This window comes from Crinia signifera, chromosome 2 (assembly GCF_055691185.1).
Source record: "Crinia signifera chromosome 2, ASM5569118v1, whole genome shotgun sequence".
NCBI classification, from domain to species: domain Eukaryota; kingdom Metazoa; phylum Chordata; class Amphibia; order Anura; family Myobatrachidae; genus Crinia; species Crinia signifera.
The window spans coordinates 255,035,710-255,057,060 of NC_139218.1; the positions used below are offsets into that span (position 1 = coordinate 255,035,710).

Here is a 21,351-nt window from a genome sequence, read left to right on the forward strand (position 1 = left end):
ATACCTCGTGGGTTCAGGGTGAGGAACCAGCCGACACTAGGTCGATCAAATAAAGAATTTTGTACCCAATGGTGCCAGATCCTGAATCAGTGCAGTAAGGATTTAATGATTTTGGTAATACAGCAAGTCAATAAGGATATCATTTTAGTACAACAGGAGATTAATCAGTGCGAAAGTACTGGTGTCTCCAGTTTGAATAATGATGTTGGAGGGGAGTGGCTTGTCAAGCTGGAGGATGCTGTGTCCAAATTTAAAAATGAATTGCTCATATTCAAAAAGAGCAAGTATAGGAAAGTAAAGGAAGACTACAGGGATGCTAAAGTATACCCCTGGTTATCAGGTCAACCTATACGGAGAAACTGGAGAGGGGGCTTTGGCAATAGGAGGAGGGATGATGCAGAATTCACTGATGTGGATTCCTCTCAGAGTGAAACTGAACCAGCCCCTAGGGGTGCTAAGGCGTCTTTTTTAGGAGAGGGCACGTCCACACGTACCAGGCCAAGAGGAAAAAATCTTGTAGAAGGGGAGGCTCAAAACACAAGGGGAAGGGGAAGTAATGGTTTTTAATTTATCGGCATATCAACTTACTGAACCCTAACTAGAAGTGTTGAACAAAGGTCTCACCTTTGTTCCCACTTATAAACAAAAAACCTTTGATTTGGAAACTGAGCTATATCGTTTCCATCGCCAGTTAAGATTGAAAGACCATTTTGCTAGACAGAAGATTAAAACTCCTGTTACTAATGTCAACCCCTTTAAAGTACGGTCGACATTTGACCCCCCCAGTAATAATGCTTCCATTGACACCTTCATGCGTGTTGTCCGCCGGGATATATTGCCGGAATTTAAGAAGTCTCACATACATAGATCCAACCTCTCACGTGAACAAATGATGGCATTGAGGTCACTACGTGACAACAAGGCCATCATTATCCGCCCCGCTGATAAAGGCGGGGGGATAGTGGTGTTGGATCATGATGGATATGTGAAAGAAGTTCAGCGGCAGCTTTCGGATTCGACATGCTATAAAAAACTGTGTTTTGACCCCACTTCAAGATACAAAACCGAGATTGATGCCATTATAGGCCTTGGATTATCAAACGGTTGGATAGATGAGGGGATTTCAGAGTTTTTGATGCAGGAGTATCCTCGGATTCCCCTCATCTATGTGCTACCAAAAATCCACAAGTCTATGGTCTCACCACCTGGGAGACCCATTATCTCCTCCATAGGGTCTCTTTGCCAGCCCATCTCCCAGTACGTGGATTTCCACCTCCAGGCAGTGGTGCAGAACACTCCGTTCTGGTTAAGAGATACCACGCATTTTTTGAAAAAACTTTCAGAGCTTGACGGGCCACCTCCCAACAGCATGCTGGTGACCATGGATGTCACCAGCCTATATACAAATATAGGTCATGAGGAGGGAGTGGCTGCAATTAGACGAATTCTCTGCTCGAGCGTACACTACACCGGTCCAGCTATTGAATTTCTGATTTTGTTGATTGAGGTTATTTTACATAAAAATTATTTTCTTTTTGATAATAGTTTTTATTTGCAGCTTAAAGGGACTGCGATGGGGTCAAACATGGCCCCATCGTATGCCAACCTTTTTATGTATGATTTTGAGAATAACCACATTATGTCAGATGTTAATTTTTCCAAATTTATTTCTTTGTACTTACGGTACATTGATGATTTATTTTTTGTCTGGACCGGTGGAGTGGAACTCTTGGAGAGATTTGTTGCGCAGCTTAACTCGCTCCCTGGATCGATCAGGTTCACCCATACAGCAAGTGTGGACACGATAGATTTTCTTGATGTCTCTGTGTCAGTAATCAATGGACAGTTTGTAACCAAACTTTTTAAGAAACCCACGGATAGAAACAGCTTACTTTTAGCGGCTTGTTTCCATCCCCAGCCCCTCAAAGCTGGTTTACCATATGCCCAACTGCTAAGGGCAGTACGGATAACATCTCGGCCACAAGATCTTGATGGCACACTTAAGGAAATGGGCAATTGCTTCATTAAGAGAGGCTATGATGCTAACGAAGTAGAGAGTGCTAAAAGAAGATGCCTTGCACTCAACCGTGAGGAACTTCTCAGTATGGCAACCAAGGATAGGACCAAGGAGGAGAGAATGATGTTCTCAAATACCTTTTCTATCATGTCTGGCAAACTTAGGGCGGTGATGATGCAACACTGGCACATCCTTCAGACGGACCCTCTGATAGGGGATATGTGCAAGAAACCCCCGATGTTTTGCTATAAGAGGAGTCAGAGTATTAGACAGCAAGTGGTCTACTCTGACATTAGTCCGAGAGTCGACAGGCCTAGCACATGGCTAAGTGCAAAGAAAGGCTCCTTTAAATGTACAGGATGCGTAAACTGTTGTCACATCATTACGGGTAGCAGCTGGCAGCATGCACAAACAGGTCAGAAGTTTGTCATCAAACATCGCATGGACTGTGACACGAAATACGTGATCTACATAGTGATCTGTCCTTGCCAAAAGATCTATGTGGGTAAGACTGTCCGATCCCTGAAAGAGAGGATAGCAACCCACCGATCGTCAGTCAAAAAGGCATTGCTGAAGGTGGACAACACTACCCCCCCAGTTGCCAGACATTTTGCTTACTGTGGACATAAGATGAACCAATTCAAGTTCATGCCCATTGATCATATACCCCCATTGAGACGAGGGGGAGATCGAAACAAGCGTCTACTTCAGCGCGAGAGCCAATGGATTTATAACCTTCAATCCCTGGCCCCTCAAGGGCTTAATGAGGAAATAAATATGTCCATTTTTATTTAAGCTGTTCCTTGGGTGCACCTGACCGGTCCCTAAGGTCTGATTTTGACCAATGACCTATTGCTTGATTATTCTTGATATTGCTTATGTTTCACTACATTTTTTTGATTTTTGTGTGCTTTTTCTGTTTCCCATACGGTGGTGTTATTTTCATGTTGCCCATCCCTTTAGGTTATCCAGCCTAGGGTTTTTTTGTGAGCCTATGCAATGTGGGTGATATTGTACCTAATCTATCTGATTTAATTGCACACCAGTTTGGTTTATGTGCGACAGTAATATAAATATATCGCTATCCCCTCAACACATTGCTGGGTATACATAAATCTCCCCCTTTTTTTGTATTTTTTTCTATTGGTGACACTGGTGATGTGTCCAGCTTTTGCATTTATATATTTATACTGGATCCTTTTTGTGTATGGGACGCTACGTCACCATAGCAACCGGTGACGCAGCGGCACTCACTTCCGGCGGGTGCTCCTGTATGTAGAGTTCCCCGGGGACCCGGCCAGCGCTTCTAGTTCCACTTCCGGAACTTTGGTTCCTGGCAGTCGGACGGAAGCGCGGCAGGGAGATACGGCGTGGACACAGCATGAGCGCGGCGGGAATATGAGATGGGCTGCCCCGGCGTTTGGTGAGTGTGGTATATTCCACTGCTTTTTAAGATCATGCTTTCTTGTCATTATTTGGTTACCCTTTGAGAAAGGCGTTTGCACGCCGAAACGGTCCGTCAGGACACCTGTTATGGAGTGGACTTGTATTGTGCTGCTGCCACTTACTTGATGTGGATTTATAAGGCTGCTGTCTACCCAAGCTGATGATGAGTATCATGATTTATTAAACACTTTCGTTTTTTGCATTATATATTGGATGTGCTGGTCCTTCCATCTGCATTGGATATCCATCTGCTGCATGTGTAAACAAGGGTTTATATATATATATATATATATATATATATATATATATATATATATATATATAGCACCCAAAGGGATTCACACCCCGAAACGTTGGTCCTCTTTTTGCACGTTTAATACAGCACGTTTTGACAGACTCCTGAGTGCCATCCTTATTTCAAACTGTATATGTGTATATATATATATATATATATATATATATATATATATATACACACACACACACACACACACACACTCTATACATACATCAGAGTCTAAGTTGCCCATGTTACATTTTCAATTACTAAAGTTTGCAGCACATTGGAAGTCAATGTCAGAACGTGTGAGTATTTGGTCCAGGTGCAAAAATATAATTTGGTCCCCCCCTCTACAATAATGGAGATAGAGATAAAGTGGAGAGTGATTAAGCACTAGCCACTTAACTCATAACTATGGGGGTTATTCTAGTCCATTCTTTCTGACAAAATCCTTCTTAGATGGACATAACCATGTGCACTGCGGGTGGGGCAGATGTAACCTGTGCAGAGAGAATTAGATTTGGGTGGGGTTTTTCTTCAAAGTGAGATCTATATTGAAGTGTAAAATCATGCAGTCAGTATTTTCCCTGCACAGAAACAAAATAACTCACCCAAATCTATTTATCTCTGCACATGTTCCATCTGCCCCCCTGCAGTGCACATGGTTTTGTCCATCTAAGAAGGATTTTGTCAGAAAGAATGAACTAGAATAAACCCCTATGATTGAAAATAGACCGGTACAGCACTGCAAGCCTGTGTCCCGGACTGCTGTGGCAGTTGCTGATCCCCAGGTAAGGGGCACATATATAACATACAACTTTACATGTTTGTTGATATGTGTACCCATTTCCCATGGATCCAACCTGAGTGTGACCCAGCTGAAACCCATTTCAAACTGACAGCCTAACCCAGCTTATTTCTGGTTTAGTGACATCACTGCAGACATGTGCCGAGCTGGCGTTCTGGCTTACCCATACACACTGCAATGTAAACCCTTGTTCAACTCTGCTAGGTTGGAATGCCAGGTTATTATAGGAGTTTATGTAGAACTGCACCAAAACATGGGTTTCTGTGTGTTCATGTGCACTAACCTGGGTTATTACTAGTCTCATAGGGGTATTATTATGGTGATTTTGAACAAATAAACTGCTGTTAAATTCACACTTTTAATTCTTTATAAAAAAAAAAAAATAACATTGTACCCTAAAATGATATTCAAATTATAACAATAGTACTTTAATATGTTTTCTCCCAGTTGGGCTCAAAGCAATGTACCTGAGTGTAGAAACAGTGAATTGAAATGTGTTTGCCATCCTTACCTAGTTAAATAGTTTGAGTCATATTTCTAACATTTTGTGATGATTATGTCTAATGCAGGGTACACACCACGACGACCCGCTCACGATGCACATCGTGAGCGGGTCGTCAGTGTCTCGTCCGACCCGCTCACGGTGACGCGGGGGGGGGGGGCACGACCCGCTCACGATGTGCACCGTGAGCGGGTCCGATCCGATGGCGACCCGCACCCGGCTGTATGGTCGTCATTCAGATCCTACCTGCAGCAGGTAGGATCTCAATAACGACCGACCGACCCGCGGGACCGCGCATCGGATCGGTATCGGTCCACACCAGGACAGAAGAGGGCCCAATCACCACACAATCTACATCCAATTGGTCGGAATTGGATCTAGATTGAGGGGATCGGGCCCTAGTCGTCCTGGTGTGTACCCAGCATTAGGATGCTAATCCACTTACATTGAAACACTTCCTCAATAGTGGTTAACAGAAATAAATTAAACTAAAATTAAGGTCCTCATTCTGATCCTGAATAAGAGCCGCACGCACTGCTTATGTTGGTATGGTTTAGTGATGTTTTGCTATTGTGCGTGAAAAATCGAGTGTCATTTGATAAGTGTGGTCAATACTGTAGCCAAACGTGACGCATTGTTCCATTAGAGTAGTCTTTTGATGAAAGTGGTTTAGCAGTTGCCACAGAAATTAACAAAAAAATAATTCTGTGCAGTGAGAGAACACTGTTTTATATACAGTATATATAGATATAGAAGTGGACAGCAGTGTAGCTCAAAGCAAAGTTAGACTCTGCTGCTGTTTTGAAGACCATCTATTTCTGGATAAACAAATTAAAATGTGGCCAAACCTGCTCTGAAGACAAAGCGCACGCTGGACACCCAGCTGAGATGCACATGGTGCAAAAACTCCATGGTAATATTATGGAAGATCGCCGAGTGAAGGTGTGTGAGATTGTGGAAGCCGCACACTACTCAACTGAATGAGCATAGCATTCTTCATGAAAAACTGCAATTGAAAAAACTGTGTGCATGATGAGTGCTGTCATTGCTGACTCTCCATCAAAAATGCATGTGAAAGGATGTTTAAGTGCAGTTTCTGGAGATGTTTAGGCACAATCTGCAGGATTTTTGTCATCAATTTGTGACTGAGGATGAAACATGGATCCATCACTACACTCCTGAGTTGAAGAAGCATCAAAACATTGCACAATTCCTGCTGAAAATGCATCATAGTAAGTCAGGGGTGGCCAACTCATGGCTCTTGAGCTGCATGCAGAACTTTTCTTAATGAGATTTGGCTCCATCACCCATGGCACTGATGCTTGCCTCCTCGACTGTGGCAGAGTCAGAGGAGGCAAGTGGCAGTGCTGCAGGAGCCAGCGCACAGTGGAGTAGCTGACAGTCACTTTGGTCTCTGTCTTTTCCAGCTGCCCCACTGCCATGCTGAAATGGTTTTGAACTATTTGTTGATAGTGGCTGTCAGCTCTTCCATCTGCCCCACCATTCTGACATGCTGCTGAGCTCTATATTACCTTCGGTTATCAGCTCTTCCAGCTGCCCCCCACCATGCTGACACACTGCTGAGCTCTCTTTAATCTGCGTTTATCAGCTCTTCCAGCTGCCCCCTGCTGAGCTGACATGCCTCTGAACTCTCTGTTACCCATGTTTGTCAGCTCTTCCAGCTGCCCCTGACATGATGCTAAGCTCTCTGCTACCTGCAGCTGTCAGCTCTTCCAGCTGCTCCCTGCCGTGATGACACACCACTGAGCTCTCTGTTACCTGCGGTTATCAGCTTTTCCAGCTGCTGCTTTAAGAGATGAAAAATAAAAAGCCAAGAAAATTAAATTAAATAAAGGTCTCATTTATTTTTACCCACTGGATTAAAAAATGTGATTTACCTTTACAATTTGGGGTACTTGTTTCCTAGCAAAGCGCCCATCGCATAGCATACTTAGTGGTATGCAATGCGTGCGATGCGATATTCATGCTAAATTAACAGGAGTGCTTGTACAATGAAATATCGCATATCATTGCATGCCAGCCACCGAGCCTGAAGCGTGGTGAGAGCAGCGTGCCCCGCTAGGGGACGCAGAATACGAGCCCGAAGCATGGCGAGCAGACGCGCAATACATGTAAAGTAATTCATGTCCCCTTGCGGGGCTCGCTACGCTCGCCACGCTATCTAAAATAAACTCCACGCCGACGTGGATCGTGGGGGTATGAAAAGGTCGGAGGAAGCATTCCGCCACCCCACGCGGGCTTGCTGCGCTCGCCACGCTTTGGGTTGGTGTTGATAGTGGGGGTGGCGTTTCCAATGGGGGTGCATTTACCATTAAAAGCACCCAACAGGGTGCTTGTACAATAAAACATCGGATCGCATGCCGCTATATTGCATGCGATGCGATTGTATAAGATGTAATACAATCAAAATCAGGGGCTCCGTGCTAGGAAAGTACCCAATTTGGATTAAAAATCCAGAGCATTTTTATTTTTAAAAATGCAATTGTACAGTGTTAAGGGACTCAATAATTCCCTTTTAGATTATAACAGTGGGGTTTATTCTGGTTCACTCCTTCTGGCAAATTCCTTCTTAGATGGACAAAAACCATGTGCACTGCAGGGGGGAAGATGTAAAATGTGCAGAGAGAATTAGATTTGGATGAGTTATTTTGTTTCTGTGCAGGGAAAACACTGACTGCTTTATTTTTACACTGCAATATAGATCTCAATTTGAAGTAAAACCCCACCCAAATCTAACTCTCTCTGCACAAGTAACATTACCCCACCTGCAGTGCACATGGCTTTGTCCTTCTAAGAAGGAATTTGCCTTCCATCTCTCTCTGTTTCTGTCTCTATGTATCCCTCTCTCTCCTTATACTTTTCTCTCTCTACCTTCCTCTCTCTCTCTGTCTTCCCCTCTTTCCCGTTCTCCATTTCTCTCTCTCCCTCTCTCTTTGTCTCTCTATCACCCCCTCTCTCTCTTCTTCTCCTCTCTCCCACTTTCTCTCTCTTCTCTCCATCTCTATCTCCCTCTGTCCCTTCTTATTTCCATCTCTCACTATCTCTCACCTCTTTTTACCCCCTCACTCTCCCTCCCTCCCTCCCTCTCCCCTCTCACTCTTCCTCTCTCCTTTCATATCTCCCCCTCTCCCATCACTCTCTGCCTATTCCCATCTCCTTTTCACTGTCACCCACTGCCTCTTCATGTCATTCCACTGTTCTGGGAGCATGCACAAAAATCATCCATTCCCCTATCATGGTGCCCCCCCCCTCCCTGTAATTTTGTTCTGGACCCACCTTTGGTTATACTTATTGTGAATCATGGAAAATTTCTCTGCAACATTAACATGTGACTAATTGCCACTGTAAACAGTTATCAGGACTTCTCTAAATGGTAACAGCTGGTTGCCTGCCAAGATTTAATATAATAAAGGCATTAAGTGTAAAGGACCTAAGCATGATTAGGTGTTCTATGAAAGACATTATTACTTAATTTCAACCATAAAGCAGAGAAAAAGCAATATGTTCCATATTTATATCAAAATAGTAATTGCGTTTGTCATACAAACACATGCATCTGAAAACTAATTTTAAGCAGATGTCAATTCATGTTCTAGTATGTGCATGCAAAATCAAGCAGAACATATTGTAGAAACTATACAAATAGTAATTGCGATCAAACTAGGTGCTGCAGAGTTATATAGTTGACCAATATACTTCTGTGCTGCCTACAACATAGTTTCATATGATTTTATGACAACTTATGAAAAATAATGATCAGCAAAGGTTTGGCCCAATGACTCCCACAGCAGCGAGCGAAGGGACACACCTTAGCCATGAAGACCGCACTGCTCAGGGAAAGGGTAAGTATATTGGGCCTGATTCAGACCAGATAGCATAGCTAGAATTTCCGGAGCCCATCGATCAGGTATACGCCGCCCCACCACATTGAGATCCGCTCCGTGCAAGCCTGTGGATTGCTTAGCCTGTGAATAGCTGCAAATCCATTCATAAGCTGCTCACCATCAAAAATTTTTTCCAGTGCGTGCAGTCCGTGCACATACTGTAGTTCGCAAGTCCAGGACTTGCTCGGTGGCTGCAATAGAAACAGGTTGATTGTGGCTAGAGCTGACATTACTCACCCTTCTTTTAAACTCCTGGGCAGGGCCGGACTGGGACTAGAAATAGGCCCTGGCATTTTGAGCACACAGGCCCACCTTGCACGGCAAAGAGGGTCCTGGTCTCATGGAAAGGAGGCGTGGCATTACAAAAAGGAGGCATTACACATTATGGAGGCAATACACACCATTATACCCATTACACATGGTGGCACACATCATAATGCCCACTACACATCATGGCACCTACCATAATGTCCATTACACACTGTGGCACAAACTGTAATGCCCACTACAGAATAATACATTATGCCCATTAACCACACACACACACACACAAATGAAACACACTTTTGAAGCTTACTGTCAAAAAACAGAATGGCAGAGGGTTAAATCTTCCTGATGTCCCCTTTCTTGGCTCCCTGTGAATGTGCAGCAGCAGCAGCAGCTCGTAGAAGGGGAGGGCCGGGCTTGTAATTTGAGTGCAGCAGGGTGAAAACTTCCGTGCTTAGAAGCAGGAAGAGAAATCCATCAAGCAGCAGCAGGCAGAGGACGCAGTGAGAACTGCCAGCCTGTGCGGACATCTTGGGAGGTACAGAGATAAGCTCTGTGTGGAAGGCTTCCGGCGCTGCTGCCTGTCATACACACTGTGACAGGTAGTGCAGCGCAGACCAGAAGGACAGCAGAGATGAGAGCCTGGATGCAGAGCGTCTGCTCTCTCTGTCTCCTCCGTGGGACCTAGTTTCATTTTCTTACACCCGCTGCCAGCCCCTCAGCTACCCCCCCTGCTGGTGAAGCTCAGATACTGTCACGTCATGACGCTGCGGCGTCATGACGTAAATCTGTAATTACTGCGCTGTGCTCAGTAAGCAGAAAACTGGCCCACAAGGCCATCGGCCCTTCTGGCATTTGCCAGAAGTGCCAGATGGCCAGTCCGGCCCTGCTCCTGGGCACACCTGCATTTTCCCTGAAACTCCCAGGAAATGTCTGGTTACCACCCCCAGCTTCCTGTCAATCTCCTTGCGAATGGCCAGCGATAAAAATGTAGCAGGCTTTTATCGCAGGGTGGCCTTGAGCATGCATACTATGGGACCTACGAATGCACAGTCTATCCATAATCACCCAGCCATGCAATCAGGTCTGAATCAAGTTGACTGTACTTGGCCCTCTGTTATTCCCAGGGGCATTACTAAAAATTTTGCTCCCCCTGCCAAATGTTTGTGGCGCCCCCCCCCAGGCATAACGGAGAAGCTGAAACAGGAGAGAGGAAGAGAGACCAGCAGACACTTCTGCTTCCCTTGGCTCCAATGCATCCCAGGCCACCCTAGAACGCCCATCCGTGCCCATCCTGTACACAGTAGCCAATAGCCGGCTCTGTGTGCAGTCAATTGATTCAGTGGGGGGATTTGTTGTCTCTGCCATGGCCACATCTGCGCTGCGACTGACTCGCCTCCAGTGCTCAGCCAGTGGGCAGCAGCATGTCAGTGCGTCCAGCGGGTGTCAGTGCCCACAGAGACGGCTGCCTTACAGTAGTTATACTGCTGGTTATTCCAGTGATAAGCAATATTGGTATTTACTCTTATTATTGTGTTGTGATGTTGGGTTGTTTCTATTTAATTATGTGTTTTATATGTGCTTGTATTTTGTTTTATCTAGGCAGCAAATCAACTCCTTTCAAAGTTTGGTTTTCAGTGGAAATTAAGAGTGAAGCTGCTCCACCGGAGAGAACCATAGATGTATCTTGTCCTGTTTTAGTGAGTAAATCATTTTTCTACAAACACCTATTGGTTTCATACAGTGTTTTATAGTGCCAGTTGCATATCATGTACTCAGCAGTGCTGTTACAGATGTCCCCAGTAGTGCCAGTTACATATTGTGTCCTCAGCAGTGCTGTTACAGATGTCCCCAGTAGTGCCAGTTACATATCATTCCCTCAGTAGTGCTGTTACAGATGTCCCCAGTAGTGCCAGTTACATATCATGTACTCAGTAGTGCTGTTACAGATGTCCCCAGTAGTGCCAGTTACATATCATTCCCTCAGTAGTGCTGTTACAGATGTCCCCAGTAGTGCTAGTTACATATCATGTACTCAGTAGTGCTGTTACAGATCATTCCCTCAGTACTGCTGTTACAGATGTCCCCAGTAGTGCCAGTTACATATCATTCCCTCAGTAATGCTGTTACAGATGTCCCCAGGAGTGCCAGTTACATATCATGTACTCAGTAGTGCTGTTACAGATGTCCCCAGTAGTGCCAGTTACATATCATGTCCCCAGTAGTGCCAGTTACATATCATTTCCCCAGTAGTGCTGTTACAGATGTCCCCAGTAGTGCCAGTTACATATCATGTCCCCAGTAGTACTGTTACAGCTGTCCCCAGTAGTGCCAGTTACATATCATGTGCTCAGTAGTGCTGTTACAGATGTCCCCAGTAGTGCCAGTTACATATCATTCCCTCAGTAGTGCTGTTACAGATGTCCCGGGTAGTGCCAGTTACATATCATGTCCTCAGCAGTGCTGTTATAGATGTCCCCAGTAGTGCCAGTTACATATCATTCCCTCATTAGTGCTGTTACAGATGTCCCCAGTAGTGCCAGTTACATATCATGTTCTCAGCAGTGCTGTTACAGATGTCCCCAGTAGTGCCAATTACATATCATGTCCTCAGCAGTGCTGTTACAGATGTCCCCAGTAGTGCCAGTTACATATCATTCCCTCAGTAGTGCTGTTACAGATGTCCCCAGTAGTGCCAGTTACATATCATGTGCTCAGTAGTGCTGTTACAGATGTCCCCAGTAGTGCCAGTTTCATATCATTCCCTTTAGAAGTGCTGTTACAGATGTCCCCAGTAGTGCCAGTTACATATCATTCCCTCAGTAGTGCTGTTACAGATGTCCCCAGTAGTGCCAGTTACATATCATTCCCTCAGTAGTGCTGTTACAGATGTCCCCAGTAGTGCCAGTTACATATCATTCCCTCAGCAGTGCTGTTACAGATGTCCCCAGTAGTGCCAGTTACATATCATTCCCTCAGTAGTGCTGTTACAGATGTCCTCAGTAGTGCCAGTTACATATCATTCCCTCAGTAGTGCTGTTACAGATGTCCCCAGTAGTGCCAGTTACATATCATTCCCTCAGCAGTGCTGTTACAGATGTCCCCAGTAGTGCCAGTTACATATCATTCCCTCAGTAGTGCTGTTACAGATGTCCTCAGTAGTGCCAGTTACATATCATTCCCTCAGTAGTGCTGTTACAGATGTCCCCAGTAGTGCCAGTTACATATCATTCCCTCAGCAGTGCTGTTACAGATGTCCCCAGTAGTGCCAGTTACATATCATTCCCTCAGTAGTGCTGTTACAGATGTCCTCAGTAGTGCCAGTTACATATCATTCCCTCAATAGTGCTGTCACAGATGTCCCCAGTAAGTTTTTAGCACAAAAAAAATAATTGTTCACTTTCTGGAATGTATGGTTTTCGGAATAATTCGGATAACGGATATTCGGATATGGGATTCTCAACCTGTAATTAAAATGAGATACTTTTGAAACCTTTGTATTTAAATGTGAAAGTATCCCATATAGCAGTGGTGTCAAACTTATGGCCCTCCAGCTGTTGTGGAACTACACGTCCCAGCATGCTATGCCACAGTTTTAGCCTTCCCTTATATAAAATGTGTGGTAGGGCTGGCATGCTGGGACGTGTAGTTCCAGAACAGCTGGAGGGCCATGAGTTTTAAACCACTACCCTACAGTGTTTAATGGACTCCGGTTATGCTGGTTTAATTAAGGGGAGGACAGTACTTACTGTCCTAAATGTAAAACTCTGCTGTTTTTGGCATCTGCCATGGGTAGTATACTGTGTTATAAAAACAAAAATATATATTCCTCCTCATCGTCCAGGGATTTGTATACTTGTGCACTCCCATGTTTTTCTGTGATCGCTATGCTTCAGGTCAGGTGCTTCGCTCCGCTATTGCTACACTTTACTTTTGCCAGTAGTAGTACATGTCACTTTTTTTATGTGTTCACCATAACCATGTTGATCTTTTTCTTGTGTTGACCTATTGTCCAGGTAGACCTAATGCATGCCAACCAATAGTTGTTGACCTATTGACCTCCAAATGTATGTAATGCATGTCGACCCAAAGTCTGTATGCTCTGTGACATCTGTGCTCCATCTATACGTTAGCAATCTATATATGTTAGCAAAGATTTGCATAGCTAGATACTGGATGGCTTTGCTCACGCCTTCTTTCCCAGAAAGGTTTGCCCTGGTTAACTCAACTATCCATCACGACTAGATTGTAAGCTCCTCCGAGCAGGGCCCTCTTCCCTCCTGTTGTCAAAGCCCACTTCTCTTCACATTTCACTCACAGCTCTCCTATACTCAAACACTCAATAACCATCTTCGTCTGCATACTCATCTCCATCATTGGCCTCAAGCCTCTAGTTGTATGTTGATTGAGTCCTCACTACTTACTGTAGCTGTAATGTGTATTGAACTGTGGCGCTCTTTATTTGTATTCTTTTTTTGTTATTTATTCAATGTTATGCCAAGTTTTGTTTCCCTGTATTGCTCCTTTGTACGGCGCTGTGAAACACTTGTGGCGCCTTATAAATAAAATAATAATAATAATCATGAGAGGTTTTTATATTATAGCATATTCCTAGTCCTCTCCCTGCAAGTCTTAACCTCACCTTAGTGTCTAACATTAACCCCCCCCCCCACAGCCTAACCACAACCTCTAAAATACTGCCTAAACCTAATTCACACCCAATCCTTCCCACCCTCACGCAGCCTAACCCTAACCAACCACTCTGGATTCCAGCATCAACATTATGTGAGAGTTCTGGTGCTTCTCTTCTAACCAGTATTGGGATTCCATAGTCAGTATTCCGACTGCCATCATACCAAACGCATCCTGTGTGAGATACCAAGCTAAATTTATTCCAAAAGCCCTGTTTTTTTTTCCTATATTTTTTCTAAACTCTAGATTAGCGCAGCTGAATACCCATGCAGATCTGGAATGTTATCACATATTCACAATCATTACCCTGTCCTTATAATTTAAGGTCTTGCATTGCTGACGTTTTGCCTGCCAGGCACTGGCACTATACCTCTTTAACAGTCTATATTTTTTCTCTGCTGACCTTCCTTAACTTTGTGTATTTTTGGAAATATGGCTTAAAATTTCCCAGTGGGTTTAATGTTATTGCTTGTATTTCTTGTCTTATCAGACTTTTCACTCAGCGTCTAAATAACTGAGAACATTGACTTCTCCTTGCAACTGATTATTTTCTCTTAACACCTATCACATTTCATAACAGTGTGGCATTTTGTCCTCCACTTACTCTGCCCAGATTTGCATATGTAACTACAGTCATATTTCATCCTGATTCCGAGGAGCTTTTGGCAAAGGTGACATTTTGCATTAAAATTAGGAAGGTGGGAGCAGTTGTTTTACAATGTTAATAACTTTTTGATGTTAGAATCTTGCTGTTTTTATTGTGTACATAAAATATACAGTAACTAAACTCCAGTTCTTTTAATGGTGCTTTTGAATTTGCCAATGTTTTTTTATTAACCGTTACATATATTGCACCAGCATATACTGGGGGAAATTTACTAAGATGTGTATTCTACTTCACATGTGATGTTGCTATGGGCAACCAATCAAAATCTACTTCTTATTTAATTAGCACCCTAGAAGATAGTAGACAGGATCTGATTGGTTGCCCATAGCAACATCACATGTGAAGTAGAATACGCATCTTAGTAAATTTCCCCCATTGTCTCTTTACAATTGGAAATAAAACAGTAAGAAAACAAGGCTTTGTAATAACATACAGTATAGGGCCAGATGTATCAAGCTTCAAAAAGTGATAAAATGGAGAGTAATAAACAGCCGTGCAATCGACTCATACCTGTCATGTTACAGGCTAGGTTTGAAAAATGACAGGGAGGAGCTTATTGGCTGGGTGTTTATCACTCTCCATTTTATCGCTTTTTGAAGCTTGATACATCTGGCCCATATATAGGTGAACAGGCCCTGCTCCCAAGCTTACACTGATTTGTATTTGTATGTGAAAGTGGGAAAAGCAACCTAATTTTCACTGTGAGATTATTCCAAACCTCCAGGACACATTTTATAGTTTCTTGTATAAAAAAGCATTTACAGTATGGCAAAGCATTTATCTACAGGTTGGTTTAAACTGCAGTACCCAATACTCTTTTTTCATCACATAGGGCATATGGAGTCTGCCCACATGTATATTATTTGATAATTCATGGAAAAGTTTTCTGAAATTTTTTTTTTATTATTGCGATTTGTTCTTGTTTCTCTATTATCATTTCCTAGCACGGCGCCCATCACACACCGTATATAGTGGTATGCGATGTGTGCGATGAGATGCGATCTTCCTGTTAAATTAACAGGAGTGCTTTTACAATGAAATATCGCATGCCAGCAAATGGCACGCGTTACGCGGCACGCAAACTCCGACCTTTTCATAACCCCACTATCCACGTTGGCGTGGAGTTGATTTTAGATAGTGTGGCGAGTGCAGTGATCCACCGAGCCCGAAGCGTGGCGAGGAGCCGCGGAATACGAGCCCGAAGCGTGCCGAGCACACCGAGCACCGCGAGGGGACGTGGAATACATGTAAAGTAATCCGTGTCCCCTCGCGAGGTTTTCTGCGCTTGCCACGCTTCGGGCTCGGTTGCTCGCTGCGCTCACCACACTATCTAAAGTCAACTCCACGCCAACGTGCATATCGGGGGTATGAAAAGGTTGGAGGATGCGTACTGCTGCCTCTCGCGGGCTCGCTGTGCTCGTCACGCTTCGAGTTGGTGTTGATAGTGGGGGTGTCATTGACTATGGGGGTGTATTTTACATTGTAAGCACCCATCAGGGTGCTTGTACAATTAAAAATCGAATCACATCGCATGCGATTGCATAAGATGCACTTCAATCAAAATCGGGGGGCCGTGCTAGGAAACAAGTACCGTAAGAAGTTATGCAGTAAATTCCACAGATATCTGCATTACCCACAGGTAGGGATGCCAATCCCGGAGCACTTTTTCAATCCTGGGATTCGGGATTGAAAACTGCTAAATCCCAGGATTCCCTGGACCCCGGGATTGGCCTCCCTAATAAAAAAAAGTCCCCTCCCCCAAATGTCACTATAAAAAAATTGCTCCCCCCTCCCCGCAATCCTCCCCCAACCACCCTGCCTTGTCCTGTCACTCACTGCGGCAATGGTGACAGCAGGGAGCAGGACCGTTTGATGGTCTCCTGGGGGGGGGGGGGGCGACACAGTGAGTGGCACAGTGGGCGGCACAGCAGGCTCTGTCTGGGTTTGGGACTGTGACTGTGCTGAGTCTGACAGGCATAGCAGCGGCCAGGCTGCGCATTGTGACGTGATGTCAGGGGTCACGCTGCGCAGCCTGGGTGCCACCATGCCTGTCAGAATCAGCACACTGTCCTGACCCCCAAAACAGCATCAGTGTAAGGAGCAGTAGCTGGGCAGCGTCTGAGCCATATTCTAAGGTGCTCAGCGCTGCCCGGCTTTAAACAAAAAGTAAATTTTTTACAGGGGTACTAATCCCGGAATCCCAGGATTGGAAGCTTCAATCGATCCCGGGTTTGGCCTCCCTACCCACAGGGCACCACCATAGACCTTTAAGGGAATGGTGATGTAGTCTAATACACAAGCTCTGAAATTTATTTTCAAAGATTGGCTTTGATAATTAAAGCCATGGCCATATCTAGAACTTTGTATGCCCCATAACAAAACCTTTAAAGTGGACCACCCCCCAGTGGCATAACTATAGAGGGTGCAGGGGGTGCAGCTGCTATGGGGCCCGAGGGCTAAGCAGGCATCCCCTGCACCCATTAGACCTTTATTAGCTGGTGTCTCGGCAGCCGCAGTGCTGCCGTCCCATCCCTTTCTTCCCCTGATCCTTCCCGCGACGTGGCTCCTGTGCCTTGTCTTTATTGTCACTGCCAATCAATGAAGGGGGAGGAGCTGGTCTAGCTAAACCAGCCTCTGCTCTCCCCCCCCTCTCTCTATGATGCTGCCGGGGCTCAACGTCACTATCTGGTGACCAGCTCCGGTGCGAAGAAGGTGCTAGTGCCGGCACTGCCAGGGCGAAAGGGAGGTGACAGCATTGCATCGGTCGGGATTCTGGCGTCGGTATTTTGACCACCGGGATTCCGACCACCAGCTTTTCATACCGGACCCATCCCGATAATACCCTTCAACATACACTCAACCTTGCCCCCTCCTGCTGATCACAAAAACAAAAGAAAATGGAGCAGTGGGATTGCTTATTGGCCTCAAAGCACCCCAAGTGGCAGGGCACCATAGCAGCTACATTTCTAGCACCCTCTATAGTTACGCCACTGGATAAAGCTACAGTAGTGTTGCCTTTTACTTGGATCTTTGGATGCCTTTCCAGCAGCCTGTACTGTGCACAAGGTAATTGCTGTGAACAGTGGTGATAGCAGATTATAATTATTAGGGTCAAACCACATTACTTATTGCAAATTAACTGTGCATGCTGGTCGTGTCCACTTTAGCAAAATTTTGCATTGGGGCGAGAAAGGGTATGGGGGTGTATTAGCATAGATTTGCTGCAAATTCCATAGTTCCATTCTGTAACTGTGATCCTAAGGTCAGACAGAAAACAGGTGTGGGAAAGGCCTTATTCAATACCCTTGATCATATGACGCTCATTCAGTATCGAAACCCATCACAGTGTTCTACTCCTCGGTTTAATGATGCATAATGTGAGCCGTTCATAAATATATATATATATATATATATTTTTAGAGTGTAGCTCTAAGACACCGGCGCTTCTAGTTACCCATCCACATTTATATGATGTTTAATCTGGCAAGTTTTGTTGGATTGGTTGGCAGCTTAGTTCTCTAAAATCCGACTTGGTAGGTCGGCTGGAATTTTATGGAAGGGAATGGAGAGAACACAGGCGCCAAACCACAAGTGTATAATAAAGGTTTATATAACCAATCTATACCAATAACACAAGTTTCAATTAAAAAGACATTTTAATTAATAATCAAGGTAAATACAATGTAAAAAAAGTTTGTAAAAATTGGACAATATAAATAAGTATATAAAAAACAACACAATTGATATAAAAGGGTAGCGGGTGGGTGGGGGATGGGAGCAATGGGTTAAAGGGTATTTCAAGACAAGGCACATAAGTCAAAGACCATAGTTCTTGGTACTTAGCTTATGAAAAAAGGAAGGATAGTATTGTCCTTTTAGGGTTCGTGGAGCAGAGCATTAGTTCCACAGCTGATTAGCATAGAGGATTCAAGGAATGTCCCAACGCGTTTCGTCCACCTATGGACTTCTTCAAGGGGAGCTCCCCTTGAAGAAGTCCATAGGTGGACGAAACGCGTTGGGACATTCCTTGAATCCTCTATGCTAATCAGCTGTGGAACTAATGCTCTGCTCCACGAACCCTAAAAGGACAATACTATCCTTCCTTTTTTCATAAGCTAAGTACCAAGAACTATGGTCTTTGACTTATGTGCCTTGTCTTGAAATACCCTTTAACCCATTGCTCCCATCCCCCACCCACCCGCTACCCTTTTATATCAATTGTGTTGTTTTTTATATACTTATTTATATTGTCCAATTTTTACAAACTTTTTTTACATTGTATTTACCTTGATTATTAATTAAAATGTCTTTTTAATTGAAACTTGTGTTATTGGTATAGATTGGTTATATAAACCTTTATTATACACTTGTGGTTTGGCGCCTGTGTTCTCTCCATTCCCTTCCATATATATATATATATATAAATATATATTTATATATGTGTGCAGCGCAATAATCACAAACACAGTTGTATACGGTCAACGTATCAGGTTTCTATACAGAGCGCATCCGTTATGCAGGGTTTTTGTTCCAACCAGCCCAATCTGACAATCGATCTGTAGATGTATGGCCAGCTTAACTCTACTAATCTTCCCTCATATCCAGTTAAAATAAGAACCTGCACATACTGTAGTGTTGCTATGCTTATCTTAGCCAGTGACATATATGTTGCTACATGCCTCTGTCTTGGACAAAATTACAACTTCCTGTATGTATCATACATACATGTCTAAAAGTGCATTTAGGAACACAACTGTATTTATTTTGGTATAATAATGCATTACAAAAGCATGTATAGAAAAGCCTTGCACACTCCCTAGTTACCTGTTGGCACGCAATTCATTGAACACTTTCTCAACTCTACTCTCTGTATATTTCTGTTCTCATGTTTTAGTAATTGGTATGTCAAATAAAAAACTATATATATTGATTGTTGTTACCAATGTAAGCCCCATTGAATTGATGATGCCTTTTGAATTCTGTGTGAGCTAGTGAGCATTGATCTGCCATTCATATTCTCTTTGCATGTCAGAATTATTAATGAATCTTTAGTGCTCAATGTGCCGTTTCACTTGCATTTGTCTATCAAGCCACTTTGTATTTCCATCTTCCTCTTCACACTGTCAGTTCTCTAGACATAGAGTTAATTCATATGGATGGCAGTCCTTTTCTAGCAATCCCCAAGGCTGTAATGCATTGCTGTGCAGCTGTGTACGATGATGGTATAGAAAGAACAGGCACACCCATGAGGTATATAAAAAGGAAAGCTAGTAACAGCACGTTACACATCTATACAGTACATCATGTTTGGTCCCCTGAGGAAAGTGTCATTTCTAGGTAAAGTAAGAGATTCTCTAGACTCTAAGCTTGACAAGTCAGAAGCTTTTTATCATCTCTGTCATCTAGTAACTGTATTTCTCCAAATGCCGAATACTTGGAGCTTTAAAAATAAATGGCAATAGCGTGAATGGTAAAACCTTAGGGTAATGATTCATATTACTAAGCAAACTCTTGAAATATTTTTTTGTCTTTACCTCTGGAAGAGATGGAAAACCTCAAAAAGTCAAATGAATGTGAACATTGAAGCAGATCATATCATCTGCATTATTGCTGGTGATGTTGAGCAGTTGACCCTATACTGTAGGTCAGCAAAGCCACACCCATTCCTTGAAGCATCTATGAGGCCACACCCCATTTCACACCTGGGTGCCATGGGTATCATCAGGGGTAGTGATGCCCCTGTCTACTACTATTGCTACTACTACAGGTGCCGGATGGCCTCCCGACAGTCAGGATTCTGATGGTCATTACACCGACATCGGGTTCCTGACTGACAGGGTATATTCTCTGTCCTTGGGTTCCACAAATCCTATAGAGGAAGAATAGAATAGGTGGCAAGCACAAGGGACTTTGTTGCGCTCGCCCCACTGTCTGGGTCTCGGCAGTCAGATTTACAATGTCAGACTAATGATTGTCAGAATCCCTACTGTCAGCGCACTATACCACACCCATTACTATGACTACTACTAATTCTACTACTACTGCTGCTAATGCCACTACTACTACCAGGGGCAAACGCAGGATTTTCAGAAGGGGGTTTCCAGAGGGGCGGAGCAAAGCACGGAGATGGACACTTAGGTGACCCAGTATATGCCAGGTCAGTTAAAGTATTATAGATAGACCAAATGCATATAAGTATTAACAATAATATAATATATATATTTATATATATACACATACAGGGGCGTCAACAGCAGTGTAGACCCCTGGGCATAGCAATGTATTGGGGCCCCTACTGATCCTCCAGCAGTAGGGGTGGGGGAAGCTTTGATGTCCCGCGGGTGGTAGGGGGTATTATATCAACAGCTCAGCATGTAGGGCCTGGATCAGTAATTACCACTAATTACCCCTTTACTGCACAGATGGTGGGAGATGGGGTGGGAGAAGGGAGCATTGGGCTGAATGAAGGGGCCCTGATACATAACTTCCAGGGAGGTAGACGATGTTTAATACGCAGAGGAGGGGTGCATAGTGGAGTGGGCTTGTTATTCATAATTTTATGGTGGAGGACAGCTTGCTTGACTGCAGATATCTCCACTTCCCAGAAATAGATTTCTTAGAGTTTAATGGAATTAAAAACTAGGGGATCAGAGCTCAGGAGGCAGAGCAATCTGCCAATGAGAATATAAAACTACATACCAGGTGTGTGGAGCTGGAGCAGTAACCAGCTGCTGGAAGGCTGATATCTCTGGTTCTGGGAACAGTAG

General features: G+C 44.0%; 1 protein-coding gene across 3 annotated transcripts in view; it reads left to right on the forward strand.

Moving 5' to 3' along the window:
* Positions 1-21,351, forward strand: part of CFAP47 (cilia and flagella associated protein 47) — a 474,937-nt gene that overhangs the window by 309,410 nt on the left and 144,176 nt on the right. For 2 of the 3 annotated variants that reach the window (XM_083174330.1, XM_083174331.1), the window contains exon 52: positions 10,828-10,925. In XM_083174330.1, coding sequence (XP_083030456.1) covers positions 10,828-10,925 — 98 coding nt within the window. Of the gene's footprint in view, positions 1-10,827; positions 10,926-14,407; positions 14,589-21,351 lie in introns of all 3 variants that reach the window. The other variant, XR_014470467.1, reaches the window with a different exon arrangement.